Source organism: Salvia miltiorrhiza, chromosome 5 (assembly GCF_028751815.1).
Source record: "Salvia miltiorrhiza cultivar Shanhuang (shh) chromosome 5, IMPLAD_Smil_shh, whole genome shotgun sequence".
NCBI classification, from domain to species: domain Eukaryota; kingdom Viridiplantae; phylum Streptophyta; class Magnoliopsida; order Lamiales; family Lamiaceae; genus Salvia; species Salvia miltiorrhiza.
In genome coordinates, this window is record NC_080391.1 from 56,406,549 (window position 1) to 56,421,100 (window position 14,552).

At 36.7% G+C, this 14,552-nt stretch overlaps 3 protein-coding genes across 3 annotated transcripts; 2 read left to right on the forward strand and 1 right to left on the reverse strand.

Annotated features, from left to right (window-relative positions):
* The first annotated feature begins 764 nt into the window (after positions 1-764).
* LOC131025309 (60S ribosomal protein L18a-2-like) lies at positions 765-2,441 on the forward strand. Its single transcript, XM_057955038.1, has 4 exons — positions 765-921; positions 1,024-1,139; positions 1,397-1,460; positions 1,944-2,441. The coding sequence occupies exons 1-4, from the start codon at positions 907-909 to the stop codon at positions 2,283-2,285; spliced, it is 537 nt and encodes a 178-aa protein (XP_057811021.1). The 5' UTR covers positions 765-906; the 3' UTR covers positions 2,286-2,441.
* Positions 2,442-3,885: 1,444 nt separating this feature from the next.
* Positions 3,886-6,727, forward strand: LOC131025310 (polygalacturonase At1g48100). The gene is made up of 7 exons (XM_057955039.1): positions 3,886-4,181; positions 4,281-4,409; positions 4,502-4,663; positions 4,983-5,021; positions 5,100-5,307; positions 5,391-5,472; positions 6,123-6,727. The coding sequence occupies exons 1-7, from the start codon at positions 3,915-3,917 to the stop codon at positions 6,634-6,636; spliced, it is 1,401 nt and encodes a 466-aa protein (XP_057811022.1). The 5' UTR covers positions 3,886-3,914; the 3' UTR covers positions 6,637-6,727.
* A 1,578-nt stretch (positions 6,728-8,305) lies between these two features.
* On the reverse strand, positions 8,306-11,326 carry LOC131025311 (high affinity nitrate transporter 2.5-like). The gene is made up of 2 exons (XM_057955040.1): positions 9,970-11,326; positions 8,306-8,771 (listed from the first exon to the last, which is right to left on the reverse strand). Exons 1-2 carry the CDS (start codon positions 11,106-11,108, stop codon positions 8,399-8,401), a joined length of 1,512 nt encoding a protein of 503 aa, XP_057811023.1. The 5' UTR covers positions 11,109-11,326; the 3' UTR covers positions 8,306-8,398.
* Between the last annotated feature and the right edge of the window lie 3,226 nt (positions 11,327-14,552).

A 14,552-nucleotide genomic window follows, 5' to 3' on the forward strand; every position in this document is an offset into this window, starting at 1 on the left:
TTAGGGTTAGTCATTTAAGGGGGAGTGTTGTAAATATATATAAAATATATATTTCCCTATTAAATGACTCAACCCTAAACCCTAGCTTTGTATCTCCTATAAATAGAGGCATTTAGTCCTCATAATAAGACGCTCGTACATATTTATTCTCTTTATACTCTCTACGCTATTCTCTTCTCTTCTACTTTTCTCTCTACTTTCAACACTACTAGTATTGCCCGAAAACATTGTCGTGGATTTCTTAAATAAAAAACAATTAACTCGTCAAATATTCATTCTTAAATTATGTGTGAAATATTAGAACTATTTAATTTATGAAAATATTTATTATTATTATTATTATTATTATTATTATTATTATTATTATTATTATTATTATTATTATTATTATTATTATGGGACGTCCCCCATAATAACAATTTTGACTAATTTTTTTAAAAATTTACTCCCTCTGTCCCTAAAATAACTTCCTCTTTTTTCATTTTGGGACGTCCCCCAAATAACTTCCTCTTTCTTTCTTTCCATTTTTGGACACCTACCCCACCACTAATAATATTTTATTTATTCTTACTTTTCACTTTTCACCACTCTCAATACTAATTATAACACTTTTTACAACTTCCAATAATAATTATATCATTTTTTCTACTATCAATACACTTTATAATTTTTCATTAAAACTCGTGCCGTCCCCAAAGAGGAAGCCATTTCAGAGACGGAGGTAGTATAATTTTTAATTAGATTAGATATTCACCTAAAAGAAAAGAGCCCACAACGCATTGGGCCGGTACCACTAGAAGCCCATCCATCTGCAACGATTTCCTAAAATCCAATTTCATCACAAAACCCTAATTTCTCGCCCATTTCCCTCCCACATCCGCCAACGGAGCGAGGAGAGTGGCAGAAATGGTGAATTACAGGGTGCGTACGCTTCGTATATGTCTACACGCTTGGTAAATTGTCGAAATTAGTGATTTTGATGGGCAATGTGGTTTATTCTATGTTGTGTTGTACCTTGTGCAGTTCCATCAGTACCAGGTGGTGGGCAGAGCTCTGCCGACGGAGGCGGAGCAGCACCCGAAGATTTACCGTATGAAGCTCTGGGCTACCAATGAAGTCCGCGCCAAGTCCAAATTCTGGTATCGATTGTTGTCTCCGAGAAAGATTCTGTTTTTTACTCTGATTTCTGGGAATCTAATTTAGGTTTTTGTTGCTGAATGTTTTAGGTTGTTCTTTTTTTTTTTTTTAAAGGACCCTTATGATTGCTTTAATATCTAAATTATGTATTTTTTTATGTTGTTTGAGGTGTATTTGGGGGTAGTATTGTTGCATAAATGTTGCTTGTTTGCATCAAATTGAGCTGGTGGTTATGTTTCTTGAATGGTTTTATGTGAAGGTATTTCTTGAGGAAACTCAAGAAGGTGAAGAAGAGCAATGGCCAGGTTCTTGCTATTAATGAGGTATATAATATCTTCAACATTGATCTTCGCCTTTAACGAATTTTGATGAGAGGTTTTTTTGTTGCTTTATTTATATGTGATCATAGCAGGAATCGTAATGCCCGTGTAATCTAACGTGTTTTGGATCGGGTGCCAAGCATCTAATTAGAACCCTTAGGCCTTGCTTACTTTGATAGATGAACATAAGTTATCTAACTATATCCAATGTACCTTTTCTCACTAATAAAAGGGTGGATATCCCAAGTCCCTTGATAAGTTCTGCTCGTTTCGTTCTTAGGTGTGAATCAAGTATCTTAATTTTATGTTTAGGGCACGGGCACGGCGTTGAAGTTAACTTGCTTTCAGTTTTGATGAGTTCTTGTTGTGTGAATGAATAGTTGTTGATCAATGTTTTCTCATCTATCAATGTTTTTGTATCATGTTAGAAAATATGTAGCTCTGTATATTAGTTATGCACAAGTGCTCAGTCTTGCACCATTGCAGATATTCGAGAAGAATCCAACCACAATCAAGAACTTCGGCATATGGCTACGATACCAAAGTAGGACTGGCTATCACAACATGTACAAAGAGTACCGTGACACCACTTTGAACGGAGGTGTTGAGCAGATGTACACTGAGATGGCCTCTCGTCACAGGGTCCGTCATCACTGCATCCAAATCATCAAGACGGCCACTGTCCCCGCCAAGCTTTGCAAGAGGGAATGCACTAAGCAATTCCACGACTCTAAGATCAAGTTCCCCTTGGTCTACAGGAAGGTTAGGCCCCCAACCAGAAAACTCAAGACCACCTACAAAGCAACTAGGCCAAACTTGTTTATGTAATTTTGCTTCGAGTGAGAATTCGCCTAGCTTGTCGTGAGGGTAATCTATCAATTCCGTGCTTTTTTGTGAATTTTTGTGCGCGTTTTGGTTTAGCTGTAACCGATTTTGTTAGATTGGAGTATGGAAGAAAATTTTAATGGATTACATTTCTCTTCATCACTGAGATAGTGATCTTGCATTCTTGAATCTATGTCGTCTTCTCAATATGGGGAGGTGGTGATTTCATCAATGATTTTGATATAAAATTGATGTAGTTGTGGAATTTTTGTCATGGTGTAGATTATGGGTATTTTCTTGCATCTATTGGGCTGACCCGACCCGGCCTGCTGTGACTAGTCTTCGAGTGATATCATATAAATGACACTTTTACTAACAATAAGTGATACTTTTATTAATAACAAATTAAATCATACACATAAAGCATAATATATAATGACACTTTTAATATATGCAAAATGATATACAAATTATACTTTTTTATTTGATAAATTATATAAGTAAATAATGAAATTTAAAGACCGGGCAATGAAAGATTTAAACTCAGGACTTTAGGTCTTAGACAATAATCTCCTACTGTTAGGTCAATATACTATCCGGCTAAATTGGCTCACACAGATAGCCAAATAAATCATTAAATAATATAGACATTTCCAAATGTTATAATATTAATAAATAAAACTAACTTTTTTTTGGCACTTTTTATCCCCACATGGGACTCCACCACATTGTGTGCCCCAATTACCCTTTCTTCACAAACTAAAAAACCTGTCACAGCTTCTTCACCAATCATTTTACTCATTTTGTATCATATGTTTTCATTGCAATTTTTATTTCATAGGCTTTCTTTTTGGCTAAATAAAGTAAACTTTACATACAAGAAAACCATTTTGAGAGAGTGTTGTGATAATTTGTGGGATGACAACCTTGTTTGGTTTGAGAGAGAGCTACGAAACCTAGGACCACTTGAACTTACCTACTTCTATCCTTATTCTTGTGAAATTCTAACATGGGTAGTGGTGTCACCTTGGATAAGACACTTTTATTTGTTTGGTTGTTTTTAGTTTGGTAGAAGTGTTGGGCTAAATAATTTAGGTAACATTAATGATGCAAGATAGTACATATCATGATGAATTTAAACAAATTAAGAAGCTTTCAATTGAAAAACCAAGATAATTTTTTTAGGTACAATTTTGAAATGCTTTGTCATACTATACTAAAGTATAATAAAAGAAATTGTATATAATGCATGGAGCAGGAGGCTTCTGAGAAGTTAGTCTATTTATCATATCAACCATTTATTTTAAAATATGACTCACTACAATACCAAACATTTACAAAAAAGTGTGCAGGAAAAACTAAAACTTTGCATAGTGATTGATGCATTGTAAACTTCCACTAACTTAGATAAAGGAAGACAAGAAACTAAACTTTCCAACAAGATAATCTACAAATAATTGCCCAAATTACACAACTTTACTAATGTTTATATTCTTTCACTATTCCAAAAATAAAAATAAAAAAATGAAAGGGCCATGTCTGTTTCTGCAGCATGCAACTATATAAACTGTCACTAACCACCTCAATTCTCAAAAATATTTTCATTGCAAAAAAGAAAGTTCAGATTGAAAGATGAAGAGAGCCCAAAAAACCTCCTCCCTTCTACTCCTCCTTGTCCTCTGCCTTCTCATCTTAGCTGCATTCTCCAAAATCGAGGCGCGAAAACACCATGGAAAGAGGATCAAAATGCACAAGCACAAGAGGAGCAAAAATGGTGATGCATCTCTTGCTCCTGCACCAGCTCCACTGCCTGACTCCGGCCCGGGCCCCTCAAAATCGCCCGTGTTCAACATCTTGTCGTTCGGAGCTAGGGCTAACGGAGTCTCCGACGACTCAAAGGTGCAGAATGAGAAAACATTGTGCCATAAAAAAGAAATGCATGAAGTTTCTTGAACTAACATTCCTTTTTTCCTCTCTTGTGTTGAATTGATCAAATAGGCGCTTCTAGAAGCTTGGAAATCGGCCTGCAAAGTGGCCGGAGGCGTTGTGGAGATTCCGGTGGGGCTCGAGTTTCTCATCAAGCCTCTCACTCTGCAAGGGCCATGTAGGCCTAATCTTGTTTTGCAGGTAAAGTGTGCATTTTTTTTAGTTTTTTTTTTTTCTCATTTGGTGAGAAATTTTTATGTTAAAATTTATGTGGTTTGCGAGCTATTGCACAGATAGACGGGACCCTTTTGGCCCCCCGGAAAATCGGGTCGTGGCCGGAATCCAGTTTGTATCAATGGATGAATTTCAAATGGCTGCAGAATTTCACCATACAAGGTGGTGGCACAGTTGATGGCCAAGGCTCAAACTGGTGGGCTTCTTCTCAACCTAATCAAGTAATGCACCCTTTTTTTTCTTTTTCTTTTTCTTTCTAATTAGGGTTAATTGGCTATACATTCATGAACCAGTGAATTCCGATTTTTCTCATGCTCTACAAAGTTGGTGAATAAATACACGAACTTTGATTATTTTTTATTAAAAAAAAAAAGATTCCGGCCAAATCAAAACCATAGCCGGAATTTCAATTTTTGAAAAACTTCGAAAATCATCAAAGTTCGTGTATTTCTTCACCTAATTTTATAAAATATGGAAAAAGGTGGGAATTCAGTAATGAAAAGAATTGTGAACTCTGATTGTTCTTTCCTCTCAATGCAGAAGAAGAAAGCTAAAAGAATTCCAGACATAAAACCAACTGTAAGAACTCTTGAATTTGAATGCATTTAGCCTATTGATTAACATGAAAACAAGAAATTGAAAACCAGTTTTTTTCAGGCTTTGAGATTCTACAAGAGCTATGATATCACAGTTGTTGATGTAAGAATCATAAACAGCCCTTTATGCCACCTCAAATTCGACAACTCGAAGCGTGTGAAGGTGAAGAATGTGACAATCTCTGCACCTCAAGACAGCCCAAACACTGATGGAATCCATCTCCAAAACTCCCAAGATGTTGAAATCCTCCATTCTGATATTGGAACAGGTCTCTCTCTCTCTCTCTCTCACACACACACACACACACACACAATTCTTGCTCTGATTCTTGTTAATTTTGTGTTGAAACAGGAGATGATTGTGTCTCAATACAAACAGGCTGCTCCAACATTCATGTCCATCACATTAACTGTGGCCCTGGCCATGGCATAAGGTAACTAAACATCACTCCAAAACACACACACAAATCATACTTTAAGGGTGCGTTTACTTTGATGGAAAAGAAGAGAAAAAATATATTTTCACATTTTTACGATGATAGCAAATTTTCTCTGAGCAGAGTGAAATATTTTCTCAGGCAGCTCATTTTCGTTCATTTTCTCTCAAATGTTAGATAATATTATCTTTAGGCAATGGTGTGAAAAATATTTTCTAATATTTTCATCTCTAATAAATACATGATAAAAAAGGAGCAAAATATAATATTTTTTCATCTTTTCTTATTCATCATTTTTCGATGAAAAATTTATAACCAAAGTAAACGCACACTAAAGGATTATTGACGCATAACGTCGGAATATAAACAAATCAAATGTCTAAAAGAGCGACGTTGTATGCGTACATGCCTGATTTATACGTCATCATCTCATTCAGATTGAGGTTACTGGATTGCCAAATCAGATTTAATTTGACTAGATATGTAAATCAATAATTAAGGTCATGTATTTTTTAAACACTTTTAAAAATTTCGTTAAAATTCAAAATTCGTCCAAAGTTAGTGTATTTATACGCCGATACTCTCAATTTTACGTGCGCGTGGTTAATGTCTGAGGCTAAAAGTATTAAAATTATTCGTTCCTTCAGCCTAGGAGGGCTCGGCAAGGACCACCGCGTCGCGTGCGTCTCCGACGTGCTAGTCGAGAGCATCGCGATGCGCGGGACCCTCTACGGCGCGAGGATCAAGACGTGGCAGGGCGGGCAAGGATCCGTCAAGAACGTGACATTCTCCGACATACAAGTCACGGACGTCAAGGTCCCCATCGCCATCGATCAGTTCTACTGCGACAAGAATGTCTGCAGGAATCAGACGGCCGCCGTCGCGATCTCGGGAGTTCGATTCCATGGGATCAAAGGGACTTATGCGGCGCAGCCGATTCACCTCGCCTGCAGCAGCTCCGTCCCGTGCGTGGACGTCGAGCTCGCCGCGATCGAGCTCGAGCCGTCGCCCAACTACGGCGGGTTTCAGCAGGCGCTGTGCTGGAACTCCTACGGGAAGTCGTCGGGGCCGCTTGCTCCGGCGAGCATGGACTACTGCGTGAGGAGTGGGAGCGATGTTGTGAGGAGGATTTCGAGGTCTCGTGATGTTGGGTGCTGGTGAGCTCGTTGCGTCGCGTCGTGTCGAGGGGGCCTTAATTTTTTCGGGGGACCTCATTTCGAGTTCGATGTATGTAAATGAATCGAATCGAATCATTTTGATTCCATTTCGAGGAGTAACATTTTGCGAATCTCACTATTAATCTCGTTATTTTATACTAATATTTTATTATAAAAATAAAAGAAATTATTATATAATGAATTCTAATTGATATTTACCATTAAATTTTAAAATTTAAAAAATTATAGACCATGACTTTGAATTAATTAATCCTAATAATCTCCAATTAGATGAATGAATCCTAGTGAATTATTTTTAAAATATACTAAAATATAAGAAATTAAAAGTAAGTAAAACATAATTAAAATTGCCGATGTTTAAAATTATGGTGTAAATACATTATGCATTCCTTTATAATTTGGAGAACTTTTAATTGAAGTTATACAAAACAATGTCGTTTAGAATCTCACAAAAATAACGTCGTCTTTACTAATCTGTGTAAGCTCCAATTTAACACTCTGGCGATCGAAAAAAAAAAATGGACGGAATTGCAAAAATTGAACAGATGGTGATTTAATTCGTCACACTTCAAATAATCACTTTAAAATTGTAAATTCGAAATAATTCGTAATTTTATTTTTCAAAATCTCTTCTTTTTTTTAAATGTCTACAATTTACATTTTCACTTCATAAACTCTTAATTTTTATTAAAAAATGATTTATATCTCATCGTACAAAATTTGGCAACCGAATAATGAGTCGTCGGTCCGTAAGAACCCCTAAGGCCCTAAACTATAATAATTCATTTAAGGGTGCGTTCTCTTTGATTGGAGGGGTAATATTATCCCTCATTTGTGTGTAAATGAGGAATGAATAAGGGTCAAATAGGAAATATGAGAAAAGAAAAGAATGATTTAAATTGTAAAATTTTGTTTATCCTTCATTTTTCCATGATAAATTTACAACCAAAGAGAACGCAACCTAAGAATTAAATATCTACATTATTTTGTGTGTGTGTGTGTGAGAGAGAGAGAGAGAGAGAGAGAGAGAGAGAGAGAGAGAGAAGTGCGAGTCATATGGTGGAGCTTCACTTTAGTGTTGCAGTTTGGTAATGGTGGCACAGAAAGGTAGCAGCTACGTTGCGTATGTGTTGGCGGCACCGTCCATTTTCCCGCACGCGCAACAATTCATCTTCAACTAAAGCTAAAAGCTGCTAATTCTTATATATTTGGCTGCAACACATAATCAATTCAATTTTCCTATTTCTTAATTTACTTATATATTACGATGCAAGAATTAACTTTATTATTAACCACTTTGAATAATTGTATTAGGCGGCTGTTTTCCTGTTTCTTTAAGCCTTAGGATTAGAATAACTGCAGCAGTTCACATGTGGGCTTATCCAAAATCAAGCCCAAAACCATATCATAATTGGGCCCTCTTGCTATAATGCAATTAGACCCCTAATTACAAAATCCCCATATGATTTATTTGCATGCTGAACGTCGTCGTATTAACTAATTAATTAAGGTTGCAGGTTGATTTCTTTATGATTGTCTTTTCCCTTCTCTCATATCTTTCCACCATTTTACCCTTTTTAAGTTTCTTTTTTCTTTTTCTTTTTTGAAAGAGGTCAAAAGTTTCTTTTTCTTTTAGGACACAACATTTGTCCTATCAAAATAATTCAAGGATCATATAACAAATTTTGATCCATCGCATGAATCTTACACGAACCTTAACACCTCAAAACTATTGTTAGATTCACTCACACGTGTGTATTTGGAGTGGCATCATTTGGAGTTGGGGCAGACCCAATAATCCTCATACCTCTCTCACTTCTGCTGTTTTGTGAGAATTTGAGGCTGGCCTTGTGGAACCCTTTCTCTTGCTCCGCCGCCGTCCACTCCGACACGTAGTAGTCCTCCTCCGTGGCGCCGTCCGACGCCGGCCACAGCATCCCGCCCCATTGTGGAAAGTGAATCAACGTTATCACGAGGGTGCAGGCCACGATCATCACCCCCATTAGGGTTATGCCAGATTCCGTGGAGTATCGAGATCCTCGGAAGAAGATCACCTGTGTTAGAACGGCGCCGACGTTGCCGCCGCCGCCGGTCATCCCGGAGATGATGCCCAACGACCTATGATAACAAACGTACGTATATTTTAGCTACGTAGATGGGAGCCACGATTATTATACAAATCAGATTTATCGTATAGAATTTTGTTATTGAAATTCGAACATTAGACTACAAATTTATTCAACAAAGTCATGAATTTATAGGTTGTAAGTAATTTTTAATTTTATACAATGAAGAGGTTTAAATTAAATGAGAATTTTGTTTTCTATTTTTTTGGAATGCAGTTGATTTCACAGTGAATGCAATAATTTTTATACATCAATACAATGTTTTTAGTTCTCATTTTAATTTAACCAACCCTTATATTAATTTGGGGTTTTATGTTAACCAACCCTTATTATATATATATATATATATATATATATATATATATATATATATATATATATATATATTATTTAAGTCAAAACTACAAATATGCCTTTCGATCTCTCGATTTAGAAATGACAACAAGATTTACAACAAGTGGGCAACAAACGAAGAAAAATAAGTGGCTTCAAAGTAGCAAAAAGAAACAAAGAAAAAGACAAAAGAGAAGAAGATAGCGTTCCATAAGAAAGTCTAATTAATGTTTACTACAAAAGTTAAAGATTAAAAAATTAAAAACTCTATATTAAATAATCAACCTTAGTAATTAACCATTCACTTAAAATTTTGAAATTAATTAGTTCTTAAAAATAGATATATAATCAAACCTAATTTATCAATTAAAAAATTAAATCAAAACTGAAGAAAATTAATAAATTAGCAAAATTAAAAATTAGGACACTGATATCCAAAAATAAGATATAGGATCCTAAATATGCTTCCTACTCCAAAATATATCAAATATTTTCAAATAACAATAATGATAATAATTTTTCTTTATCCTCAAATAATTAAAAAAAAAAAAATCACTCATATTTACTGTGTCGCACCGTGTCCTATTAATTGATTATTCTCTCCGTCCCGGTCAAAGTGGTGCACTTCTTTTGGGCACGGAATTTAAGGAGAATAAGATTGTAGTATAAATGTGTGTAAATGTGTGTGGGGTTACATTGTTTATAGTATAAAATTATTACCAAAAAAGAAATGAACCACTTTCGATGGGACAGTCCAAAAAGGAATACGCACCACTTTCGGTGGGACGGAGGAAGTATTTATTATAGTAAAAATAAAAAAATTCAATTATATAATGAGCTCTAATTAATATCGTTACCTTCTCGACACGAACGGGACGACCCCGAAGGTCAGCCCGCAGGCGGCCTGAACGAAGACGGAGAAGACGAGCAGCACCGCCACGGAGGCGGCCAGCGACCCCACCTTCCCCAACAAGATGCACAAAAGCCCTCCCGCCGTCTGCACCACCCACAGCGTCCACAGCCTCCCCCTCATCCCGAACCTCCTCGCCACGAAATCCGACAGCATTCCGCCGCCGGGCCGCGAGAAGAAGTTCGCCAGCCCGAAGCTCGCCGCGATCGTGCCGGCGGTGTGCAGGTTCACGTCGAACCTGTCGTAGAAATACTGCGCCACGATGTTGTCGATGGTGAGCTCCACGCCGAAGCAGTAGCCGTAGGTTAGGGCGAGGATCCAGCCTCGGTAGTTGGCTCCGGCGCAGGATAGGATCTTCCCGAAGCTGTCCTTGTGTTTGTCGCCGGATTTCTGCAGCTGCGCGTAGTCGCCGTCGGGGAGGTCTTGGCCGAGGAAGAAGATCCCGTAGGCGGAGAGGGCTTGGAGGAGGCCGGGGACGAAGAAGGCGGCGCGCCACGCCGTGAATTTGCCGGCGCCGGCGGTGACGATGAGGTCGAAGACGAGGGGCATGATGAGCTGGGTGGCGCCGCCGCCGAGGTTGCCCCAGCCGCCGGCGACGCCGTTGGCGGTGGCGACGACGGTGGGGGAGAAGAGGGAGCTCATCCAGAACTGGGTGGAGACGAAGGTGGCGAGGGAGAAGCCGGTGAGGAAGCGGAGGAGGAGGAAGGAGGCGGGGGAGGCGGCGAGCGGGGTGCAGAAGACGGCGGGGGCGGTGGCGAGGATGAGGGCGGCGGAGGCGAGGCGGGGGCCGAAGAGGTCGCACGCCGTGCCCATGGCGATACGGGCGAAGACGGCGCCGGAGACGGCGGCGATGCCGGCGTTGCCGATGTCGGTGGCGGTGAGGTTAAGGTCGTCGCGGATGACGGGGAGGAGGGGCGGCGCGGCGAAGGTGGAGACGAAGCACGTGAAGAAGGAGATCCACGAGAGGTGGAACGCGCGCATGTGCGGCGCCGCCGCCGAGAACAGGCGGAATTCGGTGGCCTTGTGCTCGGAATCTACGGGGAGGGAGAATCTCTTTGGAGATTCTTCTTCCACGGGAATCTCCATTCTTTAATTTGGAGACTTTGATTGCACAACTAATTAGTTACACGATTCGACCAGGGACACACACACACACACTATATATATACTCTAACATATATATGTATTTTTAATTTCCTAAACCGCCAAACTCTAATTTTTATGTATACTTTTTGTTTAAGAGGAAAATTAATATCTTGGATTGGCCTTATATCAAATATTGATATGCACCGTCGATTTCATTTGGACCAAGAAGTAAAATGATTTTCAGTGTGGGCCGGGGCAACCAAGAGTGTCGTAACATATTTCCACACTAATAAATACTTATGATATAGTTTTATTATTAAAGTTTTGACACACCGACAATTATTATATATTTTTTATAATATCATGATATCTATTAGCCCGAAGAATCTGAAGGACGAAATTCAAGTTCATAGTATCAAAAACTTTCTAAATGTCTATCTTACATGCCACGTTGGAACCACGGTTAGTGATTGATTAACATTTGAAAGATATTATGGACTAGATTATGATATATTTGATATATTTTAATAACACTTAATTAATTGAAAATTAGTTGGACTATTGGACCAATTAATTGGAGTATGATTGGCTTCCTTAGTAAGACAACTCTTTGACTTATAAGAGAAGACAACTCTTTCGCTTACAAGGTAAGACAATTCTTTTGGCTTATAAGAAAGAGTTTTTGGTCTTACAAGATAGAGGCTTTTGCTTGCAAGAGACAAGAGAGACACACTAAGAGGGCACTAAAGTTTCAATCGGAGATTTTCTAGCTATCGGAGATTGAATCGTGCACTTGAAATTGTTCCTGCATCGAATCGACATACACGTGGATACCTTAGTGGTGGATTCACTCGCAGGAATCGAGACGCACGTTTACTATGCAACGAGTAAGTTATTCTTTTTGTTGTGTGCCTATCTCTACGCATGATGCATTTGTAAATCTAGATGTAATCCTTGAATGTATATTCCGCTGCGTATCATTAGATGATGTCAAGGATAACCAACAATATTGATGATTTAAATTATCAATCAAAAATTAATCATAGTTTTACGTAAATATATTTGAATGTTTGGCCCATGAAAAATTACTTGTAAGAAAAAAGAGTTAGATATCAATGTTGAAAAGACGGCGTGAACCTCGCCAAAATCGTGCATTTTTCAAACCCAACAGCCTCTTTGAAAATACGAAGGGGTTTCAAAAGCTCAAATTCGATAAACATATCGCCGAGTCGCATTGATTATTTGATCTTATTACATTAATATTGAATTTCGCGAGAAAAAATTGGTTTCGTTTGATTTGTTTAATAAAGTGTGGTGTGAAGTTTCAAAGGTTTCTGCGCAGTGAGAAAGTGATGTGTGATTTGTCTTTTCCATTGACTTTGGAAGATTGAGACAGCATGCAAGGAATCCAAGTGAATGCATTTCTTGACTAGTGAGAGATTCCAACTTGATACCTTAGAATTTTCTTCCACATGTGTAATGACTTTTGAACCCTCCTCCATTGCTTTCTTTACTAAAATTATCCTTTCTAGTGTGCGTGTGTTGACCAAACAGTTACAATTAATGAGTTCTTAATTTTTTTTTCAATAAAATTTCAATTATGCGCATTGATCATCGAGCGGTATAATTTGAGTCCATCGTGACACAATTTTTAAATTATTTTAATTAATTACTCCATCCATCCTACTAGAATTGGCACATTCGCTTTTTTGTTTGTTCCATTAGAATTGATACTTTCTTAAAATGGTATATGGTTCCTACATTCTCTACACACATAAAATAAGTGGACCCTACCTACTTTACACTCTTAACCATTTATTCTTAATCTCCGTGTTCAACTCAAAAGTATCAATTCTAGTGAGACGGAGGGAGTATTAATTTATATAAAAAATACTCTTTCTATTTCCGAATAAATGTGTTAAATTGTCAAAATACACATAAAAAATAAACAACTCTTAATTACAGCATCACTGCATGGAAAATTGAAAAGGGAAACAATATTTATTGATGACGAAGATCAAATAAAAATTTGATATCACTTTACCAAAAGATTTTGAAATAAAATACTTACTCGAATATAAAAATTCATTTTTAAATAGATATATACTTATTCAGGAACATTGTGAGTAAGTAAAAATGCTTTTTAAAAAATGAAATAAAAAGACATGAAACGCGTGTTTACACTCTTGCCGTCAAAATCCCACCACACAATATAATACTACAATCTTTAATTTACAAATGTGAACATCTTTGCTATTATAATTATTTTATTTAAATAAACCAAGCATAAAGTAGTAGCTAGTTAATTCCAAAACTACAGTGACGAGTTGTTGTAAATAGTCGAAACTTTTAGAGCATCCACGGTAGAAATCCACCTCCATAAAGTCACTCTCACGGTCTAACCTCTATAGAATTTCTATAGTAAGAGACTTTATAAAGTGGCTCTACAAAATTTTCATCTTATTTTTAAAAATCAAATTTTAAATGAATAAATACCGAATTTCGAAAATGAAAACTATATTAAATTTAAATTAAAAAATTACAATAATTAATATTGAAAATTATATTAAAAATTAAAAATTACATAAATAGAAGAAAATAAAATAAATTTGATAACGAAAAATGAATGAAATGAGTTTATATTTATAGATCGATTTTGAGTTTAAGAAAAATAAATAGAAAAAGAGTCGATCAACGATATTTTTTAAAAATAAAAATAAAAGTTGCAACAATCGAAAATTAAAATATATATATATATATATATATATATATATATATATATATATATATATTTATAGGGAGAGGTTCAAGAAAGAACCACTAAATAAAATAAGAACGGAAAACCATTTTTAGCCATTCGATCATCAAGATCTACGGTGGATGTATTATCTTGTTGGATGAATGCAGATCCTGGGTTCGAATCCTGAAGGAAACAATTTTTTTTTTTTTTTGAGTGCATTAATTTTAACAGCGAATACATTAATTTTTACAGTGGATGCATTAGATTTGATGGTTCTCACGTTCTTATAAATAATGTAGTTCTATTTAAAACCACACCATATATATATAACGCATATAAACACACGCCTTATATTAAAACCCAATCTTGTTGGATGTTAATGGTGAAGTATTGTTAAAAAATAATTAATGCACACTCTCGTTAAACGTCTCAAAATAGAAATAAGGACACACTCTCGTTAGCATGAATGGGATATTCTTGGTAAATAATGAATCTTGTGAGCATCTAATAAACAAACAGTTAAGGCATTCAACGTCGGCGGCCACAAATTAAGTGTGCCATCATGTGTCGTATGCGTATCAACACAATTCTTATCATGTTTGAGTTTCAGAAAAAAATAAATTCTTATCATGTTTGTGTGTCGAGTCGAAACTAAATACGACACATTATAGACCTGTTTTATATGGACCGTTTAGTTCGTTCTC